At 41.1% G+C, this 26,203-nt stretch overlaps 1 protein-coding gene across 1 annotated transcript in view; it reads right to left on the bottom strand.

Annotated features, from left to right (window-relative positions):
- Nucleotides 1-25,889, bottom strand: part of igdcc4 (immunoglobulin superfamily, DCC subclass, member 4) — a 115,781-nt gene extending 89,892 nt beyond the window's left edge. The window contains exon 1 of the mRNA XM_020534145.2: nt 25,668-25,889. Coding sequence (XP_020389734.2) covers nt 25,668-25,734 — 67 coding nt within the window. The 5' untranslated portion in view covers nt 25,735-25,889. The remainder of the gene's footprint in view (nt 1-25,667) is intronic.
- Nucleotides 25,890-26,203: the final 314 nt, after the last annotated feature.

Below are 26,203 nucleotides of genomic sequence, written 5' to 3'. Positions count from 1 at the left end.
AAAACCTTCCATATTAAACAGATGTTCACCTGCACATTCGCTAATGTGATCTATTGTATCCGCGGTTCCGGATGTGGCCTCCTCTACATCAGGGAGACCAAACGGAGGCTCGAAAACCGCTTTGTGGAGTACCTACGCTCGGTTCGCGACAAGCGACAAACGACAAAAGCTCCCAGTCACGAACCACTTCAACTCCCCCTCCCACTCCCTGGACAACATGTCCATCCTGGGCCTCGTGCAGTGTCACAATGATGCCACCCGGAAAATGGAGGAACAACACCTCATATTCTGCCTTGGAACCCTACAACCCAATGGTCTCAATATGGACTTTACTAGCTTCAAAATCTCCCCACCCCCGACCTCATTCCAAAACCAGCCCCACCGCCCCCCCCATCCCTGCCTCCTGGACCTGTCCGTCTTCTCTCCCACCTATCTGCTCCTCCCACCTCACTGACCAACCTCCATCCCTACTTCCTACCTACACTCACCTTTACTAGCTTCATCCCCACCTCCTTGACCTGTCCGTCTTCTCTCCCACCTACCTGCTCCACTATCCACCTTCTATCACCGCCATTCCCTCTCTCTATTTATTTCAGAGCCCCCCTTCTCCTCCCCCATTTCTGAAGAAAGGGTCCAAACCAGAAACATCAGCTTTCCTGCTCCTCTGATGCTGGCTGGCCTGCTGTGTTCCTCTAGCTCCACACCTTGTTATGATCTGCCCCTTAGCCTGGCTTTCTGATCTTCTATATATTAGGTAAGCAAGCTGACTCTCGAAACTGTTGCTGAGGAACAGTTCTTGCAGAGTGCATTTGTTTACCAACACACTAAGATATACAGTAATAGAAAATAGCTCTATTTCACAAGTTTTTACAGATCAACTGCAGCAGTCAAGTCCACAAATCCAACACAAAAACAGTGATAACAAGGTGTAAAGCTGGATGAACACAGCAGGCCAAGCAGCATCAGAGGTGCAGGAAGGCTGACGTTTCAGGCCTAGACCCTCCTTCAGAAATCCCCTCCCAAGAACAGTATTGATCACTGTAGGGAAGAAAATAAAAATTTTTTAAAACTTCCAAATATGAAAAAATGATAGCAAAGCGGATTAAGGTATCTAATAATTATCTAGACATTATGAGCCATATAAATGCGTAACTGGGCTAAAACTCAAAGTCAAATTTGGTGATACAAAATTGGTAAGGGCAATGGAATCAGAAGATGCCACCTACATCTTAGAATGACCAGGGAAAAATTATTAAATGGGTAGAAGTACAACTAATTAAACTGAATTTGGGCAATTCAAAGGGACTGATTATTTTCTTCCAATTTGCAATACTCCTACTTCATGAAAAGTATTACAATACCAAGGATAGGATTGTCAAAAAACCTTACAATTTTAGTGAAACCTGACAGTTTTAGTGGACTTAACAATAAACATGATAAATCAATTCATAGCAGAATTAAATGTCCTTCTAATGTTTATTAACTAGAAAGAAAGCAATGTAAAGTCAACCTGCTGAATACTGTTCCTGATTTTATTAAATATCCTCTTTCTACGACTTCATCTTTACGTAACAAATTCTAAAACTACATATCAACAGATATATCAATATCTTTTTACTGATATTGCTGTCTGCATAGCCCAACTGGTGGTCTTGTGATATGGTAAGTAGTATCCCCACCTGAGCCAGCAGCTCCAGGTTCAAGACCCATTCCAGGGCCTGATGGCAAGGAAGGTGCATTCATGATATGGTCAAACAGGTTGAATATCATCATCTAACATACACAAATGGCAGGTGGTAGCAGGAGAAATTCTTGGTCAGCTATGTGATGAAAAGAAATTGGAGCCTCAACCATCTCTAGCCATAACATATGGCTGTGATATGCACACATAAATGGTTGCTGCCTTAGAAATGTGGACTCCAGGGTGTGGGTGAGGAGTGAGGAAGGGGCTGGATAGCAATGTTAATCAGGTCGATTCCAACAGCTGGTGAATCAGTCCCCTCCTTGTTGTACCCGTCGTGGAGATCACAATGATGACAGCTAATTGTAAGTCATTACATTTGCAGAGCTCTCATTTCTTCTTCAAATAACTCCACCGGATTTTTACATTCACCTGAGCATATAGAGAGGTTTCACGTTTTGCAGGGGATGACAACACAGCACTCCCTCAGTTAAGCACTGAAGTGTCAATCTGCAACCAGAATTTGCAGGGATTTACTTGCCCGGGTTGCAATCAGTTACCTGAAATCTGCACATTACAAATTGACACACCATAATTTCTCATGTGTTATAAAGACGGTACTGCCTCCATTTGGTGTGGCATTTCCTACATGTTTTAGTTAGTCACATTATGTACTGTTTAAACTATTAATATATTGAACAACATTCCAGCAGTACTGTATTAACCTTTCCATTGAGGTTGCACCAGTTCCTTTCTTTGCAATGCCCGAGTTTGATCTGAAACATGCAAAAATTGTGGCCTGCGAGCTAACCCTTCAAAGTGTATTGAGTGAATTTTCAGACCTTAACCATCTACTGCTTGAAGAAGATTTTCCCCACGTTGCTTTTGCTTTCTTTGCCAATTACTTCAAAGCTATGCCCTCTTGTTCTTGATCTTTTTACCAGTGGGAACAGATTCTCAAATCCCTCAATTTTGAATACTAAATCTCCTATTAGCCTTCTCTTCTGAGGAAAATAGCCCCAACCTCTCCAATCTACCCTCTTAACTGAAGTTTCTCATCCCTGAAATCGTTCTCATTACTTTTTTCTCCTCTCCCCAATGCCTTGACATCCTTCCAAATGTATGGCACCCAGTCCTGGAAACGATACACCAGCTGAAGACAAGCCAGTGTCTTATACAAATTCAATATAATCACACTGTTCTTGTACTCTATGCTCCTATTAATAAAATCTACAGTACTGTATGATTTAGTAACAAGTTTCAACATGCCCAGTCACTTTTAATAACCTTAGCATATAAAACAGAGGTCTCTTGGGTCCAACACCCCTTTAGAGTCGCATCCATTTGTATTATCTCTCAATGCTCTTCCGGCCAAACTGAATGACCTCATATTTCTCCACATGGAACTTTTAATTTTTCCCTTTGAAATTTGCAGAAACTTCATTGAATCATCACTAGAATAGTAACCAGTACACAAAATGGTTTTAATTACATGCAAACAGATATAATAGAATTTTTGAACATATTTCTTCTGGATAAGCCAATTTTACTAATTTAGTGGATCAAAAAGACATTTGTAGTATGTATTATTAAAAGTGCTTAAAAAAAAACTATTTAGGAAATCTATTGAAAAACTGCATTAAATTAGTCAGTATTTATGGATAGGAGGTCAGAGAAACTGAAATGGGGTTGTAAAGATGTAACACCCTTTTCAAAAATTGTCCTTTTTAGGTTCTTCATTCCACAAACTATTTTTTGGCTCAAATTATCACACAAGCAACATGCCCAAAGCAACTGCACAACCAATCAGCAAACGTGCACAGTAACAATCAAGATCGCTGAACCCCTCTGCTGCCTCTGGGGAGGAATAAAGTCTCAGCTCAGCATTGCAACCATTGTGACCTCATCCAATTTTAAATGCATCATCACGGGCTTCTCCCATAGGAAAGTCACGATGATATTCCTCTTCTGTCAGATCGTTTTTTTTTAAGTAATCAATCCCTAACAGCATTGGTAGAGATCTGGAAGCCAATGTGTCAATAACTGCTCTTGCAGATGAGGAATTTTGAACAAATAGAGCATACTATCAGAAACATATGACTAACATATAGGAACAGACCATACAGTCCAACATGTTTGCTCATAGTTGATCTGAATGCTCCATATTTCCACATATCCCTGATTTTAATCTGAATATTATAGAGTCATATAGTCATACAGCACAGGAGGAGACCCTTCGGTCCAACTCGCCCACATCAGTCAGACATCCTAATCTGACCTACTCCCACTTGCCAGCATTTGGCCCATATCCCTCTAAACCTTTCCAAATCATTTACCCACCCACATGTCTTTTAAATGTTATAATTATACCAGGCTCTACTACTTCTGTGAAGAGTTTTCACCTAAATAAAAGTCAGAGAGTCCACCTATCAAATCGCCTCAGAGCTGCCCTCTCTCCAAGGAAAGCAGGCCCAACATTTCCAATGTTTCCTCAAAATTAATATGTCTCATCCCTGGAATCATTCTCATAAACCTCTTTGGTGCTGTCTCCAAAGACTTCACATTGTTCAGTTCTGGGTGCCCTGTCATAGGAACACAATACTTCAGCTGAGGTCTAACCAGTGACAAATTCAATGTAACCTCTCTGCTCTTGTAATCCATTAAATATATGAAACCTAGAATACAATACGCTTTATTAACAGCTCTCTCTTCCTGCCCTAAACCTTTAATGGCTTATATACATACACACAAACATTTCCCTGTGCCTGCACACCCTTTAGATTGGTACCCTTTATACTGTCTCAAAATGTTTTTTGTAGCAAAGTGTATCACTTCACACTTCTCCACATCAAACTTCATTTGCCACTTACCTGGCAATTCCACTATGTTTATATCCCTTCGAAGCTCCATGCTGTCCCGCTCAATTTACAGTTCTCCCAATTTTTGTGTCATCAGCAAACTTTGAAATTATCCTTTACACAGCAAGATCTAGATAAGTAAGGCATATCAGGAAAAGCAAACGTCCCCATATCAACCCCTGAGGAAATCCACTATTAACCTTCTTCCAGCTTGAAAGCTGAAAGAACCATTACACTGCCATGTTTAGACTCTCTATTTTCCTTGCAGATTTGTTGCTCTATATCTTCCCACTAGCAGTTGGTCTATATGCTACATGAAACAGTGAAATTGCAGTTTTTATTCCTTAGATCTAGCTAAACTGATTCTGTCCTTGAACCCTTTGAAACATCCTCTTTCTCCAGTAGTGCAATACGCTCTTTAACTAAAGACATTACCACTCAGTTTCTTTCCCCTTTTACTATCTTTTCTGAACACCCTGTAACGAGAATGTTCAACACTAGATGTGTTCTTCCTTTAACCAGGACTCCATTTTCACCACTTCATAATCCTGTACCTCATGAATTCACATACATGCAGTGTAACCCAGATCCCAATTGAGACATAATTAGGTTCTTTTTTTACTCGGACCCTACCTATTAACTTACTATTCTCTATTTTAGTGCTGCCCCTCCAGCAATGCACCAGAGTATTACTTTCTATTATTTTCTACTGATTCCCACATCCTTGCTTAGTTAGCTTAAATCCCCCCCAAAAGCACTGACAAAACTCACAGCTGGGAACTCAAGTCCTGGCACTGTTCAGCTTGTTCAAGTGTCATATCCTCCAAGGCAGTCACAGTATTATCGGAATCTGAAACCTCCCTCCTGCATATTCTTTCCAACCACACAGCCATCCGTCTTATCTTCCCTTTTTTATAGCCACTTGCACATGACCAAGGAGTAATCCAGAGATGGACTACTTTAAGGGTCTTACTTGCTTATTTTCAACTCAGCTCCCTGAAGTGTCACTGCAGAACTGTATTCCTTTTCCTACTTATGTAGTCAGTACCAATGCGGACCATAAACTCTGGCTGTTCTTCACGCCCTAGAAAATTTTTCTGCAGCCATTCTGCGACATCCGTTATGCTAGCACCAGAGAGGCAACAAACCATCCTGCAGTAAGGGTGACAATCACAGAAATGCCTGTCTAATCCCATAAAGAATCCTCCATCAATATTGTCCTTCCATTCTTCTTCTGAGGGTGGTATGTGGAAGCTTGTGTGATCTGCAGTGATTTCTGCAGTAAGTGTTGCTCAAGGAAATTCAGTTCAGCGTTAATGAGCTGGAGTCCTAGCTACAGGCACTACAATACAACAGAGAGGGGACAATATACATGGACACTGTTCCAGTCACACCCCTTAGATGAATTACATCAACATTGGTCCATGGTCAGTGTCAGGAAAGTGTTACTGTAAATGAGTCAGGGATTGGGATCCAGAATGTATCTTTGAAAGAGCTTCAGCCAGTGTTCTTGTCCTAAATTTAAGGTTCTTGCTCCCAATGTAGATGAGGACACAGACAAGAGTCATGGAGTCAGAGTTGTACAGTACGAAAACAGACAGTTTAGTCTAACTCATCCATGCTAACCAGATATCCTAAATTAATTTAGTCCCATTTGCCTGATTTTGGCCCATATCCCTCTAAACCCTTCCTAATCATGTACCTAACCAGATGCCTTTTAAATGTTGTAACTGTACCAGCTTCCACCACTTCCTCTGGCAGTTCATTCCATACACACACCACCCTGTGCATGAACAAGTTGCCCCTTCGGCCCCTTTTGTATCTTTCCCCTCTCACCTTAAATCTATACCCTCTAGTTTCAAACTCCCCTAGCGTGGGAGAAAGGCCTTGGTCATTCACCCCATCCATGATTTTATAAACCTCCAAAAGGTCACCCCTCTCCCTCCAACACTCCAGGGAAAACAGCCTCTGCTAATTCAGCCACTTCCTAAAGCTCAAACTCTCCAACCCCGCCAACATCCTCGTAAATCTTTTCTGCACCTTTTCAAGTTTAACATCTTTCCTATAGCAGGGACACCCAAACTGAATGCAGTATTCCAAAAGTGGCCGAACCAATGTACTGTACAGCCGCAGCATAATATCCCAACTCTCATACTCAATGCACTGACCAATAAAGGCAAGTGTACCAAACGCCTTCTTCACTATCCTGTCTACTGCTGACTCCACCTTCAAGGAACTATGAACCTGCATCAAAGGGTCTCTTTGTTTGGCAACACTCCCCAAAAGCCTACCATTAAGTCCAAGTCCTGCCCTAATTTTCTTACCAAAAAAAAAACTCACATTTATCTAAATTAAACTCCATCTACTGCTCCTTGGCCCATCGGCCCATCAGATTAATGATCCATTGTACATTAAGATAACCTTCTTCACTGTCTACCACGAACTCTGGTGTCATCTGCAAACTTACAAATCATTTCTCCTATATTCACATGCAAATCACTCACATAAATGACAAAAAACAATGGACCCAGCACTGATCCTTGCAGCTGGTCACAAGCCTCTAGTCCACAAAACAACACTCCACCGCCATCCTCTGTCTTTTACCTTCAAGCCACTTTGTTTCCAAATGCTAGCTCTTCCTAGATTCCATGTGATCTAACCTTGTTAGCCAGTCTACCATGCAGAATCTTGTTGAACCCCTCACTGAAATCCTATAGACAACATCCACTGCTCTGCCTTCATCTTTGTCACGTCTCCAAAAAGTCTTAAGTTAGTGAGACACGATTTCTCACGCACAAAGCCATGTTGATTATCCCTCATCAGTTCTTGCCTTTCTAAATACATAGATTCTGTCCCACAAAACCCCCTCCAACAACCTACCCAGCACTGACCGAAGGCTCACTGGGCGATAGTTTCCTGGCTTTTCCTTACCACCATTCTGAAATAATGGCATGACATTAGCGTCCTCCAGTCTTCCAGCACCTTACCCATTGCTCTTAATGATAGAAATATCTCAGCAAAGGGCCTAGCAAACACTTCCCACTAAGTTCTGGGATACACTTGATCAGGTTCCAGGGATTTATCCACGTTTATTCATTTTAAGATGTCCAGCATCTCGTCCTCTGTGACACGAACACTTTTAAGATATCACTGTTTATTTCTCCAAGTTCTCTACTTTCCATATCCTTCTCTACAGTAAATACTGATTGCCAGAGGATGAGGAAACTCACTACAGCAGCATTTTACAAAGCTCCATTCACATGGGAGGAGAAAAGAAAAATGTAGAAGTAATGGGATATAGCATTGATAAGGGAATATGGTCTCTGCAACAAAGGGATGGTCCCAAATTTTGCGTTGCCTGCCTGGTGCCAAATTCAGGACATCTCTCCTGGCCTAGAAAGGAAATTAGAGCTGGAAAGGAAACAATCCAGCTTTTGTGGTTCATTTAAGTACCAAGAACACAGACTAGATTAGAAAAGAGATTCTCCTGAGGGATTATGAGAAATTCGGGGCTAAAGTGAATGGCAAAAGCATAATGATAATAATGTCCAATTACTACCTGAGCCACATGCAAATTAGCAAAGGGTAAATAAGCTGAGACAGATAAATGCGTGGCACAAAGATTGGTGTGGGAGAAATGGGCTCTGGTTCATGGAACACTGGCACCAGTATTGAAGAAAGAGAACTGTTTGACTGGACAGGCTTCAATTGAACAATATAGAGTTTTAAACTGGGGGGGAAGGAGTTCAATTGAAGATTGCGGAGTACCGAAGTGACAAACAATAATCAAAGTAAATTGGAAAGGGTGCATTAAAGATTTACGAGGATGTTAATCAGGACTGGAGGGTTTGAGTTATAAGGACACTTGATATGCTCAGATTTGCTTCCATAGGAAGTTCAGGGATGACCTTATGGAGGTTTATAAAATCTTGAGAGGCACAGGTAAGGTGAATAGCAAAGGTCTTTTCCTTAGGGTAAGAGGAAAGTTCAAAACTAGAGGGCATAGGTGAGAGGGGAAAGATTTGAGCGGGACCCGAGGGGCAACTTTTTCACATAGGGTGGTGTGTATATAGTATGAACTGCCAGAGGAAGTTGTAGATGCAGGTACAGTTACATTTAAAAAGACATTTGGACAGGTACATGAATAGTAGGAAAGATTTGAAGGATACGGGCCAAATGCAGGCAAATAGGACTAGTTCAGTTTAGGAAACCTGGTCAGCACAGACAAGTTGGACTGAAGGGTCTATTTCCAAAGGTCTGTATGACTTTATGACTCTGCAAACGAGCAGAAATCATTTGTAGGAGAGTGCAGCAGAAATTAGAACAAGTAATAACGGTTAAATGTCAAAGTTTAAGGCTGTTTATCTAAATGCATGATGTGGAGGTGCCGATGTTGGACTGGGGTGACAAAGTCAGATATCACACGACACCAGGTTATAATCCAACAATCTTGTGTTTTCAAATAAACCTGTTGGACTATAACCTGATGTCATGTGATATCTAACTTTATCCAAATGCACAGCATTTGTAACAAGATCGATAAGTTGAAAACATGAATAGAAGTAAATGAACATGTTTGATAGCTATTAGTGAGACATGGGTGACAGGTGACCAAAACTAGAATCTCAACATTCAATGGTATTCAACATAGAGGAAAAAAAAAAACAGCAAAAAACGGGAAAAGAAGCGGGGTAGTGTGTTAATTAAGGACTGTGTCAGTACATTTGCTGGTGGTGATACAGGTACACTAGATCTTGATGTGTAATCAGTTTGGATGGAAACAAGGAATAGTAAGAAACATAAGTCATGGATGGGAGTCATCTATTTGCCCCTGAAGAGTTGCCTCACTGCAGGGCAAAGTATAAATTATCAAATAACAGAAGCACATTAGAAAGCACCTGAGTCACAACGTCAGGGGCCAGGATTGGATTCGAGCCTCGGGCAATTGTCTTGTGAAGTTTGCACATTCGCCCTTTGTCTGCGTGGGTTTCCATTGGGTACTCTGGTTTCCTCCCACTATCTAAAGGTGAACAAGTTAGGTGGATAGGTCACGCTAAATTACCCACAAAGTACTCAGAGATATCTAGGTTGAGTGTGTTAGCCATGGGAAATGCAGGGTTACAGGGACAGGGTAGGGGGATGGGTCAGGTACTCTTCGGAGGATCGGTGTGGACTTGTTGGGCAAAATGGCCTGCTTCCACACTGTAGGGATTCTATGTTCTATGTTGTAACTTCTCTGGGCGTATTAAAAAAAAGAAGGTAGCTGAAGTGAGTATGAGACCCTTGGAGAATCCAATGGGGGAAACTGATAACGGGAACAAAAGAATGGCATAGATAAAAATAAACATTTTACCTTGGTCATTATGGTGGAGGACACTATAAATATCCTCAAGATATCAGATAAGCAAGGTGTTAAATGGGAGGAAAGGTCTTGTAACAATTTCTATCACATGAGATGAGCACTTGAGAAACTAATGGGACTGAAGGCAGAAAACTTGCCAGGATCCAATGGCCTAAAGGTTTTAAAAGAAATTGCTGCAGAGGAAGTCAAGGCGTTGGTTGAAATAGTTCAAAACTTACTGAATTTCAGAGGGTTCCAGCAGTTTGGCAAACCACTAATGTCACATCCCTATTCAAGAAGGGAGGGAGACAGAAATCAGGAAACTACGGAAAATAAAAACCAAAAGAACTGTGGATGCCGTAAATCAGAAACAAAATCAGAAGTTGCGGAAAAGCTCAGCGGGTCTGGTAGCATCTGTGAAGAGAAATCAGAGTTTATGTTTTGGGTCCAGTGACCTTTCCTCAGAACTGATGATAGCTAGAAAAATGTCGGTTTATATGCAGAAGATAGGATGGGGTGGGGGTGGTGAAGAGGGTCAGGAGTAAACAATAGATTGGGATAGAGCCCAAAGAGAGAGAGAGAAATACAGTTGGACGGACAAAGGAGTGGATAACAATCTGGCTCGGAGGATGAATAGCTGTTAATGGTGACTGTTAGCAGCTGACAATAGGTAGTGTGTAATATGCAGACTATGTGATAACAAGGCCTGGTGTGTGGGGTAGTGGGCTAAGACATGGCAGAGTTCTGGCCATAAAATTATTGAACTCGACATTGAGTCCAGAGGGCTGCAGGGTCCCCAAGCAGCAAATAAAGGTGTTGTTCTTCCAGCTTGTGCTGAGCTTCTCTGGAACACTGCAGCATGCCTGAGACAGAGATGTTTAGCATATTTAAACTACTGATTGGTTGTTGTATGCTGCAAGGCTGTAAAACAATCCTTGTTTAATTGCATTCAAAATCTCATTTATTCTTTGAGAGGTGTCAAAACCCAAATATTGTATTACACCCCAGCACTCTTATGTTTCCTACTCCATAATACAACGTAATCATTCATAACTACTGAAGTGGCAGGCAACTTGAAGCTCAGAGTCTTTTTTGCAGGCAGAACGTAGATGTTCTGCGAAGCGGTCACCCAGTCTACACTTTGTTTCCCCAATGTAGAGGAGACCACATTGTGGGCAACGAATGCAGCAGACTAGATTGTGAGAAGTGCAGATTTAGTGCTGCTTCATTTGGAAAGTATGTTTGGGCACTTGGCGACTGAGGAGGGAGGAGGTAAATGGGCAGGTGTTACACCTTCGGCGGTTGCAGGGGAAGGTGCTAACTATAGACCAGCTATCCTAACATCTGTCATTGGGAAATATTAAGGAAAAACAAGTCATTTAGAAAAGCTTAACCCGAGTAGAGTCAAAATGGTTTTATGAAAGGCAAATGGAGTTTGACAGATTTTTCTAGATTATAACAAAAAAAGTTGAAAAAGGGGAGCCAGAAGGTGTAGTGTATTTGGATTTTCAGAAGGTGTTTGATAAGGTGTCACATAAAAGATTACTGTACAATATAGGAGTTCACAGTATTGGGAATAATCCATTTAGCATGAATTGAGGATTTATTAGCATTGTTATGACATGAAGACAGGCAGCCAAATCAAAACAGCCTCCCAATCCCCGTATTCACAACACAGTAAAATTAAAACATTCAAAGACACTCAAGATTGACCCCAACGGTTCCAGACGAGACTTTTTGAATAACCAGTACCAGACTTTGTGAATAATCAATACAAGAAACGAGTCTTATAGTTTCAACAAAAATTAACAATTTATTATTAATACAGTAGCTTTAGCTGAACAAAGTTAAACAATTTTTTTTATTTTAGCCACCACTGTCACAAAGACAGACAAACAGACACAGTTTAGTGATAAATTAAAAAGAAAAACAAATGAAATATATCTAGCCAGTTTACTTAAGTAGTCTCCACGATTCACCTCATCACTGGAACATGGAATTGTAATTTGCTCGGTTTCTGAAGACACCAGTCAATGCAAACAGCTTCCAGTAGATTCCAAGAAATATTCACTTGATACTTATAACTGAGTTCTCTTCAAAATTTCAATAAGTTGATAATGGGAGGATAAAAATAACAGTGCAATCAGATCTCCTTTCTGTAGCTTTGGCAGCCACAATCCTTCTGACAAAAAGGAGAGGGTAACTGAACACCTCAAAAATTTTCAGTTCATCAGAAAGAGCCAGCATGGATTTATGACAGACATGTCATGTGTGACAAACCTCATGGAATTATTTTGAGGAGATGACTAAGGTAGTAGACAGGGGAATGTCTGTGAATGTTGCTTATCCAACCGTCCCAAAGGAATTTGATAGTTAACAGTCTCTTACGTGAGACTCTAAGATAGATGCTCACAAATTTGAGGGTAAATTACTGACATGGTGGGGAAATTGGTTGGGTGGCAGGTGACAGCAAGTAGAGATAACGGATAGATACTCAAATTGGCAAGTGGTGACCAATTGTGTCCCACAAGGATGTGTTAAGGTCTCAACTATTCACATTATTAATGACTTGGATAATAGTGTAGAAAATCATATATCCAAACTTGTTGATGATACAAAGTTAGGCAGCATTGTAGACAGTGTAACAAAAAAATTACAAATGGATATTGATAGACTAGATGAAGGGGTAAAACTGCGGCAGATGGAAATTCAACGTAAGCGTGTGTGAAGTTATCCATTTTGAACCGAAAAGGACGGATCAGGGTATTTTCTAGATGGTATAAAGTTAAATACGGTGGATGTCCAAAGAGACCCGGGGATTCAAGGTGCATAGATCTCCAAAATGTCACAAGCAGGTGCAGAAAATAATCAAGGATAGAATGCTGGCCTTTATATCTAAAGGACTGGAGTATAAGGATGCAGATGTTATACAAAACCCTGGTTAGATCCAACTTGGAGTACTGTGAGAAGATCTGGGTAACACAATTCAAGAAGGATGTATCGGCTTTGGAGGGAGTACAACATAGATTCACAAGAACGATACCTGGACTTCAGGGGTTTAAGGTATGAGGAACCTATAAAATTAGGCCTGTTTTCTCTAGAATTTAGAAGGTTTAGACATGATCTGATAAAAATCCTCAAGATATTAATATCAAAAGACAGGGCAGATGAAGATAAACTATTTCCACTGATTGAGAATTCTCGAAGTATAGGGCACAGTGTGAAAAATTAGGGCCAGACCATTCAGGAGAGATGTAAGGAAGCACTTCTACACACAGAGTAGTGGAGGTTTGAAACTCCTTTCCTCCTCAAATGGTGGTCATTGCTAATTCAATTGTTAAATTTAAACCAGAGATAGACAAACTTTTGTGAAGCAAAGTGATCCAAAGGCAGATAGGCCAAAGGCAAGCCATGGCGTCACTGAATGGCAGAACAGGCTTGAGCGGTTGAATGGCCTACTCCTGTAACTGCACTCCTATAAAACACAATTTAAAACCTGATCAACTTTGTTTTCTCTTTTTTTTTTAACATTTTCTTGTTAGGCTGATTGGTTTCTGTTAACATTCAAACATTTTTGAGTAGAAACACTTGTATAGTACTTTGAACAAGAATCAATTGCTAAATAATCTCTAGGCCTGGCCTAGAACCTGTTTGTTTGATCTTTTTTTGGAAAATAGTTGCTGCTCAGAGTTCAAAGGTCCAAACTAAAAATGATAAAAATAAAAATAAAAAGTTCTCAACAACACAGGAGACAAAAAGCTGGGATTAATGTGTCTTTTTCAGGTCAGAAACTGCCACAGGCATCAGTTTTAAGACCACAATTGTTTATGATCTACAGTTATGATCGGAGGAGAGGGCTGAGTGCAAGTATCCAAATTTGTTGACAAAAAAATACAAAAAAAGGGCTGGAAGGTATGTTGTGATGAGGGCATAAGGAATCTGCAGGGGTATATAGGTAGATCGAGTGAATGAGCAATAATCTAACAGGTGGTGTTCAATGTAGGAAAGTACAAGGTCTGACTTTTGATTTTTCCTCCTAAAATGCATCAGTGTTATGTAAATAGAGAGAGGCTCCAAAAAAAAAAGTGCAGCAAACAGAGATCTGGGAGTTCTTGTGCACAAAGCAAAAAGTTAGTATACAGATGCAGCAAGTAATTAAGATGGCAAACAGAATTTGGTACTTACTTCAAGGGAATTGGAGTTTAAAAATAGAAAAGTCTTGTGACAGAGCATGGGAAAGGCTGCACCTAGAGTACTGCATGCAGTTTTAGTCCATGTATTTAGAAAGGATATGCCAGCATTGGATAACAAGGTGTAGAGCTGGATGAACACAGCAAGCCAGGCAGCATCAGAGGAGCAAGAGAGCTGACGTTTCGGGTCTGGACCCTTCTAAAGAAATGGATCCAGACCCGAAACGTCAGCTTTCCTGCTCCTCTGATGCTGCCTGGCCTTCTGTGTTCATCCAGCTCTACACCTTGTTATCTCAGACTCCAGCATCGACAGTTCCTACTATCTCCATGCCAGCATTGGAGGTTGTTTAAAAGAGACTCACTAGGCTGATACCTGACACAAAGGGGTTTATCATCAAAACAGCTATTTATTACAGTCTGGAAGAATGACTGATGATTGTATTTAATCATCCAAGATTTCTGAAGGAGCTTAAGAGGTTAGATGTTGAGAAGATGCTTCCACTCGTGGACATAATTACAGAATAGGGCACAATCATTTAATGTCCGAAATTCGCCACCCCAGAGAGTTGCAGAGGCTAGATCACTGAAAGGATTTAAAGTAGCAGAAGATGGATTTCTGAAATATCATGGAGTTGAGTGCTATGAAGCACTGGCATAAAACAAAAATTGAGGCCTGAGGCAGAATAGCCATGATCTTAAGGACAGGCTCAAGAGGCTAAATGGCCTAATCCTGCTTCTATTTCTTATGAACTTATGTTCATGAGTCTATTGAGTTGTACAGCACAGAAAGCGACTCTTTGGTCCAACTCATCCATGTCAACCAGATATCCTAAATTAATCTAGTCCTACTTGCCAGCATTTGGCCCATATCCCCCTCAACCCTTCCTATTCAGATACCCATCCAGATGGCTTTTAAATGTTGTGACTGTACCAGCTTCCACCACTTCTTCTGGCAACTCATTCCATACACTCACCACCCTCTAAGTGAAAAAGTTGCCCCTAAAGTTGCTCTTAAATCTTTCCCCTCTCACCTTAAACCTACGTCCTCTAGTTTTGAACTGCCCTACCCCGGGAAAAAGACCTTAGCTATTCACCCTGTCCATGCCCATGTCCATTTTGCAAACCTCTATAAGGTCACACTTTAGCCCCTAATGCTCCAGGGAAAACAGCCCCAGCCTATTCAGTCTCTCCCTATAGCTCAAACACTCCAACCCTGGCAACATCCTTGTAAACCTTTTCTACACCCTTTCAAGTTTAACATGTTTCGTATAGCAGTGAGTCCAGAATTGAACCGGTATTCCAAAAGTGGCCTAACCAACATCCTGTACAGCCGCAACATGACATCCCAACTCCTATACTCAATGTAAAAACTAAAAGAAAACTTTAGATGCTGTAAATCAGAAACTAAAACTGAAATTGTTGGAAAAGCTCAGCAGGTCTGGCAGCATCTGTGGAGAGAATTCAGAGTTAACAATTCAGGTCGAGTGACTCTTCCTCAGAACTGCAAGGGTCACTCAACCAGAAACATTAAATCATGAAACCAAGGGCTTGGCTCTTGTGAAACGTCTTCAAAATCTATCATCCTCCCTGATGAAAATGAAAAACCAGTTAGTGAGCAGGACCGCTGGAGATTCTTGTGCTGCCTGCTTCACTTGGACTGACTGCCAGTAACATGTTCCTTATCTGCCAGCTTGATCCCTACTTGCAGTATCACCACCTCATTGAATATGCTTCTGTGTAGTTCCTCTGCCTCATGGTTGTACATCAGTGACTTCCACTGCTTGAGCTTGGAAACCCAGAACTCAAACCCGTAAAGCTGGTGACACTTTCTGCATGTGGGCATGTTTTCGTCATGAGAAATATCCATGACTCCCCATGGGACAGGCATTCTGGTAGATTTGTCCTGCCATACCTTAATTTGTACTTTTAAGTTATTTTACTTCGCATAACATTAATTACTTTAACTTATTTTGGCCTTATTTTTGTACTATTAATCAAAACTGGAGATTAATGCAAAGTAGAAATTTTTTTGGCATTATTCACAAAGCAGCTCCTATCCTCTGTCTGTAAATTGTCTCCTTCCTTGTGCTAGCTTAGAAATTTATGCCTTTCAAAATTACTGGAGATGAAACAGTCCCCATCAGCAGTTGCCCATGAACCAATAAACTCATGACTTCCCAAAACATCTCACAGACTTCTTTCTCTTCTCCTTGTACTGCTTTACCTGATGGCTGGCACCATACTGAGAAAGCTGTCCTGCTCCTGTTATAGTCTTCAAACATTTTCTATGTTCATTCAAGAAGGCAGAGCTTTTGATTCAGTGCCTCATCCAACAGAACATATCTTCAACATTTTTTGCAACATACTAAAACAGGTTAACGCAGACTATTTGCGAAATCCCTGAATTAACAACCGTCGACACAAGTGTTTGAGCCAAATTAGCACACTTTGGAACTAATGACTTTCTCACCAACCTGTAATCATTGGTTGGAAATTGCAAGTATATTCTGAAGGTGAGTTATATAATACACACCTGAGGATAACCTATTAGAAAAATGCAGCTTCATATAACTTGGTTTAGGCAACACACTCATACAATAACTCAGCATCCGTTTTGTTTTGGAATAATTCTACAATATTTGCTTAACAAAACTTGAACAACTACACCAAACAAGCCTGGCTGGTCAGAAGACAGAATAATTACTAAAGTACAGCACACCAGCAGTTAACCAAAATAGCAACACAGCATTTCAGAATGATAAGATCACATAACATTTTAGACTGCAATTCCATCCAGTCTTGATGATGGTCTTATGTTTTATGTGTGGAATTACTAAATGGAATGAATAAATGCAATGTACAGAAGTTATTCTTGATGCGATTCAGAAATTGACTTTTTCAGCAGCTGGCACAGTAGGTCTTGATCCTATGCAACTGTAATTGATCATCATTGGGTATTTTATTTTAGCAATCCAGGTGACATTCCTACCCATCTAGGGAATCGTTCTGCATAGTTCTCCTAAGGCTTATTCAGTGAACTGAGTCTCAAAAGCTATAAAAAGTTCAGTACCATTAGTAAGAGATTTGGATTTATGATGCCTTGCACAATCACAAGATCATCGTAAAGCACTTTCGAGCTAATGAGCTACTCTTAAAGAGTAGACATTGTTTTAACTCGGGATATAGAGCAATCTATTAGGTACAGTGAGTTCACATCAATAAGCATTTGTGATAATGACCAGATTATCCCTTAAACATCATCACATATAGATTAAGTCAGGAGTCACACAACACCAGGTTATATTCAACTGGTTCACTTGAAATCACAAACTTTCGGAGCACTGCTCCTTCGCCAGGTGGACATCTCTTTACCTGATGAAAGAGCAGTGCTCTGAAAGCTTGTGATTTCAAATAAACCTGTTGGACTACATCCTGGTGTTGTATGACTTTGTCCATCCCATCCAACACCAGCACCGCCACATCATGTTTAAAAGGATAAATGTTGATTGGCCCTGCTGCTCTTAGACATAAAATATCACATGAAACTATTTCAATCGGAAAGGACAGACTGGGTCAGTGTTTAACATAATATGAAAGACAACATGTCCACCACTGTGAAACTTCCATTGTACTGCACCAGAGAGCTAGCCTAGATTTTTGTGCTTTGTTTCTGGAATGATCTTTAACCCATAACCCCTAGTCAAAGGCAAGAGTACCTCAAACAAAGCAACAGCGAATACCACATGCACCAGATGATTCAAGAAGCTCCATCGAAATAGTTTGCATTTATATAGTGCCTTTAACGTAATAAAGTATTCCAAGGTATTTCATTACTACATTCTCAGAATAATTACTGATAAATTCTTGCAACCCAAGAATGGAAATAAGTTTAATAGTTTGTACCAGTCAAGCAACTATTATGGCAATTTAATATATCTCATAGTTGCGATGATATCTTTAGAAATAGCTCTTTACTTTTAAACAAAGAGGATCATAAAGATTAAAGGGAGGCCTGGACTGTTTGCTGGAAAGAAAGCCTAAGGTGTTCATATTTGGAGAGAATAGCAGCAACATCTGTTTATTTAAAATCTAGAGAGCGAGACAGAGAGCGAGAGAGAGAGAGACAGACAGACACAAGGGGGTTGAGAGAGTCATGCCGATGTACAGCGTGGAAACAGAGCCTTTGGTTCAACCCATCCATGCCAACCAAGATATCTTAAACTAATCTAGTCCCATTTGCCATCATTTGGCCCATATGTCTCTAAATCTTTCCTATTAATACACCCACAGCTTCCAATATGGAGGTTTCTCCAAAGTTAGCTATGAATTCCACGGTCTGTTTAGTGTTCTTAGAGGGAATCCGATGTCCAGAGATACTTGTAATGACACAGCATAGACAGTCAGCTGTGCAGGTTGTCTGCGCCTTTTCTTTTTCACCTCCCACATGGTACCTGACCTCTCTCTTTCCTCCTGTTTTAAAGTACCATCGTTTTGATCTTTTCCCCCCAAAGTTCCAGAACAAGCTTATAAACAGTAAATACTGCTCTAAGCAGTCAAGGAAATCACCAGCACTGAAAAACCTCAAAAACTGAAGCAGCTCTTACAGCCACAAGTTTCTCCCTTCTGCCATCTCGGAATACCAAGAATCCTTTTTCACCCTCCACCAAGGGAGAGTCGGTCACAGGGGAGAGGACCTGGCAGTGGGGGCGTGGCAAGAGTCAAGACAGAGAGGGCGAAAAAGTCTAGAGGGGCTGTTGAGAGTGTGAATCAAGACAGTACAAGTCAAGAGAGAGAGTCGAGAGAGTCAAGAGTCATAGAGATGTACAGCATGCAAACAGACCTTTCGGTCTAACTCGTCCATGTCGACCAGATATCCTAAATTAATCTAGCGCCATGTGCCAGCATTTGGGCCATATCCCTCTAAACCCTTCCTATCCAAATACCCATCCAGATGCCTTTTAAATATTGTAATTGTACCAGCTTCCACCACTTCCTCTGGCAGCTCATTCCATACACTCACCACCCTCTGCATGAAAAACTGGCCCCTTCTGTCCCTTTTAACATTTTCCCTCTCACCTTAAACCTATGCCCACCAGTTTTTGACTCCCCTACACTTTTTTACTCTCTGCAACCCTTTTCAGTTCCTTGTCCTCAAGTAACTATCCAATTCCCTTTAAAAATTATTTCTGGAATCAGTTTCCAACACTTTTTCATTTACAACATTCCAGATCTTGACAAAAGCAAGTGAAGCAAAACTCAACTGCCAGTCCAGATCTTTTGTTAATTATCTGAAATCAATGACATCCCAAAACCATTTACTGAAGCACCTGCTTCAGTCTTGATCTAACCACTATCAAAACATCTCATCAATCTTGTAAATATCTCAGGTCACTTCTCATCTTTTGCTGCTCCAATGAGAACAGTCCCAACTTCTCCAGATACTACTCGTAAACGAAGTCCCTTGTCCTTGGTAACATCCTGGTAAAACTCTCCTGTGCATACAAAGGCGTAGGAGTAGGCAATTCTTAAGATCATGAAAAATCATCCAACTCAGCACCCCTCCTTCCCACTTTCTTCCCCTACCCTTTGATCCCTTTAGCCCCTAGAACCATATCTAACCCTTTCTTGAAAACAGTGTATTGGCTTTAACTACATTCTACAGCACAGAATTCCACAGATTCACCAGATTCTGGGTGAAGAAATGTCTCATCTCAGTCCTAAATGGCCTGCCTTGTATCTTTAAACTATGACCCATGATTCTGGACCAGTCATAGGATCATCCTTCCTGCATTTGCCTTATCTTATTCTGATGGAATTTTATCAGTTTATATGAGATCGCCCCTCATTCTTCTAAACTTCAGTGCATATAGTCCTAACAGATCCAATGTCTCTTCATACATCAGTCCAGCAAACCTTTGTTGTGCTCCCTCCATAGCCAGAACATCCTCTTTCAGATAAGGGATCAAAACTGCACACAATGATCCAGGTGTGGTCTCACCAAGGTCCTGTACAATTGCAATATGTCCCTCCTCTTGTACTTGAATCCTCTCGCTGTCAAGGCTATTTGCCTTTTTCACCATCTGCTGCATCTACATGCTTACTTCAGCAATTGGATGTACAAGGACACCCAAGTCTCTCTGCAATTCTACCTTTCCCTGATGTATTGTCATTCAGATAACAACCTACCTTCCTGTTTTAGCGACCAAAGTGGATAATCTCACATTTATCCATATCCTAAACAAACCAAGCCTGAATGCTGTCTTGCTGGATACGTGCATGGATTGTTTTATTACTTGAGGAATTGGAAAGGGAGAAATTATCACTAATTCGTACACATTCAATGACACAAGGTCATTGGCTGCAGCAGCTAGAGATAACTGGGTTTAAGATGCGGGCCTGAGGAATTCCTGGAGCCAAGATGATTGGCCTATATCCACCACACTTGGCTTCCTTTAGTACATATGATTCCAGCCTCTGGAGGTAGCACCTCTTCAACTTCAGTTTTGCCAGATTTCCTGGATACCAGACTCAGACAAAAGCTGCTTTTGTTGTCTGAAGGGAAGTCACTCTCACCTTTCATCTCATTTCAATTCATCTCTTTTATTCATATTTGGAAAAAGGCTTCAACATAATCTGGTACCAAGAGATCTATGCAGAGTCAATGACCGGTCTTGATCATCCAAGCAGTGTATTATTTTCAAACAACGTATCTCCCACTCAACCCTACATCGTCACTTTATTACTGACACATGACAACACAGATCAGTATTTTGCATAAGCCTCCTGTCCGTTATCAGCAAGTTCCCCTCGTATTTTAATAAACATTATTTTTAAACAAAAAACCATAAGTTGTTTAGTTAATCTGTTTCTATATGAATCAATTTCTTTTATTTTTATGTATTCACAGGATGCAGGTGTCACAGGCTGGACCAGCACGTATTGGCTATCCCAAACTGCCTCTGAAAATGTGGTTGTGAGCTGCTTGCTTGAACCACTGCAGTCCACGTGGCTTAGGTACATCCACAGTGCTGTTAGGAAGGGATTTTGAGTATTTTAACCCAGTGACAGTGAATGGCACTATAGTTCCAAGTCTGGACAGTGTATGGTTTGGAATGAAACTTGCAGATAGCGGTGCTCTGACATATTTGCTGCCCTTGACCTTCTAATGATAGAAGTCACAAATTTAGAAGGTGCAGCACAAGCAGCCTTGGTGAATTTCTGCGATGCGTCTTGTAGATGCTACACAATGTTGTCATTATGTGTCAGTAGTGGGAGATTGCATTCAAAACCTTTAGTATTCAATGTCCCCTCTAAGCTGTGTGGCAGAGCACAGACAGAGCCATTCCAATGTTGTGGGCAAGGTGATCAGTGCAGTCACAGCAATCACAGCATGGACTTCTGGTTCTGGAATTCAGTGCCATACAGGGGCCTCAGAGGTCTGCACAGCCAGGACGAAAATCAGAGGAAACACTGATTGGATGGGGCACCAATTGAGTGGGCTGCTTTCTCCTGGATGGTGTTGAGTTTCTTCTTCCATCTTTTTCCTATTGTGTTGATCATAGTTATATTTTCAAAAAGCCACAGACTACATGCAGTGCAGACAGAATCTATTCGGCCCATCAAGTCAGCACCGATCCTTCGAAGATCATCCCATCCAGACTCACACCCCACCATATTTACATGGCTAATCCACCTATCCCGCTCATTCCTGTGAAAATATGGCGCAATTTAACATGGCCAATCTACCTAGCCTTTTTGGCCTTTGGGAGGAAACCATAGCACCCAGCCGAAACCTAGGTAGGCACAAGAAGAATGTACAAACTCCACACAGACAGTCACCCTAGACTGGAATCGAACCCAAGTCCCTGGTGCTGTGAGGCAGCAGCACTAACCACTGTGCCTTTTATATTTTTTTAAAACTTTAATTGTGTATCTGTCCTGATCAGTGTAGGTTGAGATTTATCGACTAGAATGTTTTCTTTAAAACAAAAACTTTGCATACATCTTCCTTGCCTTTCAGAGTAATGCATCTCAAACATGATACCAATGACATTTCTTTGAAACATCACAAAAAAAAATGCACATACGTGCTCCAAATATTGTTCTTAACGAGAATGATTTTGGACGTACAAATAATCACGTTTTAACAGAATTTTTCACACTTTTTTTCTGTTTACATTGCACCATATCCCATTATGTTTGTGAAAGTTTAGAAAAGATTAAAATGTTTCACAGATTTTCCAGACCAGTGCACAGCATAGTTTTGTAGGGGTATGCTTGGCACTTTATGAAAAGGTATATCTGACAATACTCTTCTCAGAATCTACGAAAAAGATCAACATAATATTCATCACTAAACAGTCAGAGGAAAAGGTTTAAGGCACGTCAGAACAAACCAAGACTTTGCAGTCAACAGACAGAGCCCAAGGGGATGAGCGTATGACAACCCACAACAAGAAAAATTCATTCTAGAAAACAAAGGAAGAAAACTGCATTGATCTGACTGACCAATGGCCATATAATCTGAACTTCAAGAGCAATATATAATAGAAGCTACCTGATCTGGAGTGAAAAGCAAGTGCTTCTACTTCAGAATTCATAATTATGTCCCCCTTCTTGGAGCCCCATAGAAGTGAGTTACCACACTCGTCCTAAGTACCAACAAACAGCAGCAAAACTGACATTTAACAGACTGAGGACTCAGCCAATTGGATATATTTACCCCTATTATCTCTTTGATTAAACAATTTATTAAAGGAAGGGGGAAGAGAGAGAGAGATAAAGGTTGAACAGTTCGGGAAAATGTCCACTCTTTCAGAAAATAGTTCAAACACAAGAAAATGTTACAATATATCTGAAACAGTACAAGTCAGATTTGTGACCATTTTGGTACCTGACTCCATCCAGTCTCTCAATGTGTGAAATAGTTTAATATGATGCTGCAGCCCATGTCAGTGAAAGGAGATAGTTCAGACATTTGAAAGGTTTAAAATAAATAAGGAGGTATTAGATAGGCTGTCTGTACTTTGAACTACTAATTAGGCAACAAGACTAGATGAGATGCACACAAGGATACTGGACAAAGTGAAAGTGGAAATTGCAGAGCAACTGGCTGCAATTTTGCAATTTTCCTTAAATTCTTTTCTGGTGGCAGGGACTGGAGAATTGTAAAGGTTACACTGTTGCTCAAGAAAATGTGTAAAGATAAGCTCAGCCACTGCAAATCAGTCAGTCTAATCACACTAGTAAAGCTTTTAAAGACAATAATTTCAGATAAAATAATAGTCACTTGGGTAGATGCTCAATAAGTAAGCCAGCATGAATTTGCTTAGGGCAAATCCTGTTTGATTAACTTGCTTGATGTTTTTAATGAGATAACCGGGTTGATGAGGGTAATGCTTTGATGTGGTGGATATGAACTTCCAAAACGCATTGATAAAGTAGCATACAAAGTTATGAACAAAATTAAAGGTAATGGAATAAAAGGAACAGTAACAACATAGATGTGAACATTTGGCTTTTTAGGCTGGAAGAAGATTTATAATGGAGTTCACCCATGGATGTGTTAGAACCCCTGATAAATATTAGGTGACCAATCCTTGCGGCACAATTTCAAAATTTGTAAAATGCTACAAAATTTGGAAGCATTGAGAAAGATGAGGAGGATCACACCGATCTTCAAAAGGGCATAGACAAGTTAGTAACGTGGGCAGACAAGTGGCCGACGAAGTTTAATACAGAAAAACGAGAAGTGATTTGTTTTGCTAGAAAGAATGCAGGGAGACAACATAAAGAGTACAATACTAAAGGAGTACCGGGACCTGGGTGAATATGCATAAGTCATTAAAAGGTGTAGGACAGGCTAACGGAGCAGTTCATAAAACTTACAGCATTTTGGATTTTTATCTACAGGAGCAGAAAGCACAAAAAGCAAGACAGTTGTTACATTAAGCCTGCATAAAAAACTGGTTTGACCTCAGCTGCCACAAAACACCGGACCCAAGCATCACACTTGAGGGAAAAATGTAAAGACACTAACGAAGGTAAAGACAGCTTCACAAGAATGATTCCAGAGATACAGTACATCAATTACATAGAAAGAGTAGAGCAGACTGCTTACACTGAAAGGGAATTTGAGACAGGAACTCAAAGGGCCTAGACAGACTCAAAGGCCAGACTATTCCCACTGTGAGAATGATCAAGACTCAGAGGACACAGATATAAGGAAATCAGCAAAAGACACAATAGTGATAAAGTGAGAGGTTAGGATCTGCAATGCAATGCCTCAGAGTGTGGAGGTGGCAGGGTGACGGAGGCTTTCAAAAAGGAAGCAGATCATCCACTCAACAAGAAAAATTCAGGGCGACAGGAAATAGGTCAGACAGTTATCCTAATTTTTCCTTCAGATAGCCAGCACAGACACAACAGGCCAAATGGCCCCCTTCTGTGCAGTAACCAATCCATAGTTCTAGAATCAGGTTTGTGTTCATGACTGGTGCTTTACTAACATCACTATTGAGATGCAACAGTTCAATACATAAGCCCTCCCCACCCTCTAATGTAGCCTCCTGCTTGTAAACAAAAATACATGTGGTGGTTGGGTGATATATCTTTACGGTGTCTCTTCACAATGCATTTAAGAGCTAATCTGGATCTGAGTTAGGGAAATTATTCACGAAGCTGCTTTCAACTTTTTGAGACGTCAATCCAGATTAAAGCCCTCATTCCTACAGGAAGACAAATGCAAACACAAATGCTCAAAAACAGCATCTTTTATTCTGCCCATCCACTTTAATTCCTTGTTCCTACCCGTTTCTAATTTCGTTAATCCTCCTACCAGCTAAATCATTCTCCAACGTGTCTTTTCGGCGTACTTCAATTTCTGATTTTATCTCTTCCACACGCTTGCCTCTCAATAGTTTCCTTCCACTGTAATTCCGCAACCCTACTAATCCCAAATAAAAACCGAAAACCATAGTAAACCCAGGCAAACGTCTCTACACACTATCACAATCAGCCTCCTTTACTTATATAAATGATATTGAAAGGAAACGCGAAATCAGACTGAGTTCAATTCTATTTGAGCACATGGACATGCGTTTATTTTTCACCGCACATCAATATCCATTGCTATGACAATGGCATCTCACTCCAACTCGTTACAGATATTTTTAAACTTTCTGTATCATCTAGTCAATGATTTTCCCCCCACTTTACTTAAAATCCCCGCCGTTCCAAAAACCACCAGTTTTGCACAACAGTAGCAACACACGCACAGGCACCCAGCCCTCCCTCCCGAACCCCAAACACAAGCACATGGAGTCTGTTTGAGAGAGTCAGATCGGTCTGTGCTGTAGCCCTCAGGGATGTAGACTTCACCACCACCAACTGCCTTCACCCCACCCGCCACTTCCCCTCCATCAGGAGGGAGCAACAGACACTGAAGGTCACCGAACCGACAACACGCAAATGATGATGATGATGATCATCATCATCATTATTATGTTTTAAACGAACAAACAACCCACAACTAAGTCCAGAATGGAAGGGAGAGAAGCTGTGAAAGGGAGGGGGGGGTGGTAACACTCCTCTCTCACCTTCCGAAAATATCACGGTTAGAATCCAAGTCAAGACGCAGTGCCAACAGAGCTGTCCGAGCGCCATGTAAACACGCTGTGATCATCCAGAAGGAGGAACGAGGAGGATGAAGGACTTAAAAGAGCGAGAGAAGCAGGGCGCGGGTGGGGGAGGGAGGGGGTGATGGGGAGGAGACAATCTTCAAAAGAAACCGCTAGCAATGCGAGACCTCTTCCCTCTATCATCCATCGCCATCTTGTGTGTGCGCGTGCGCAACTAATAGCGCGCGCCCGAGCCTCGCGCCCCCTCTCCGCTGGCGAACCGTTGTTGGTGCTCGCGCAAGGAGCATGCCCACCCCACGAGGGTAGCGCGTGCGCAGTGCAGGCCCTGGAGGGTTGGGCGTTTCTTGGCACCCTCCCGCCTTTAATGGGAGTCTACTCATGGATCCGTCCCCAAACTATGGATAACGCATCTTTTGTTTTGCAGCCCCACTGAACGTCCTCTGTACATTGTTCATTGCAAACCTTTCAATGCAACCAGCTTCAATTGAACAAAT

This window comes from Rhincodon typus, chromosome 33 (assembly GCF_021869965.1).
Source record: "Rhincodon typus isolate 14 chromosome 33, sRhiTyp1.1, whole genome shotgun sequence".
Classification (NCBI taxonomy): Eukaryota; Metazoa; Chordata; class Chondrichthyes; order Orectolobiformes; family Rhincodontidae; genus Rhincodon; species Rhincodon typus.
Note: the sequence above shows the minus strand (reverse complement) of the source record. Positions and strands in the feature narration are given on the sequence as shown.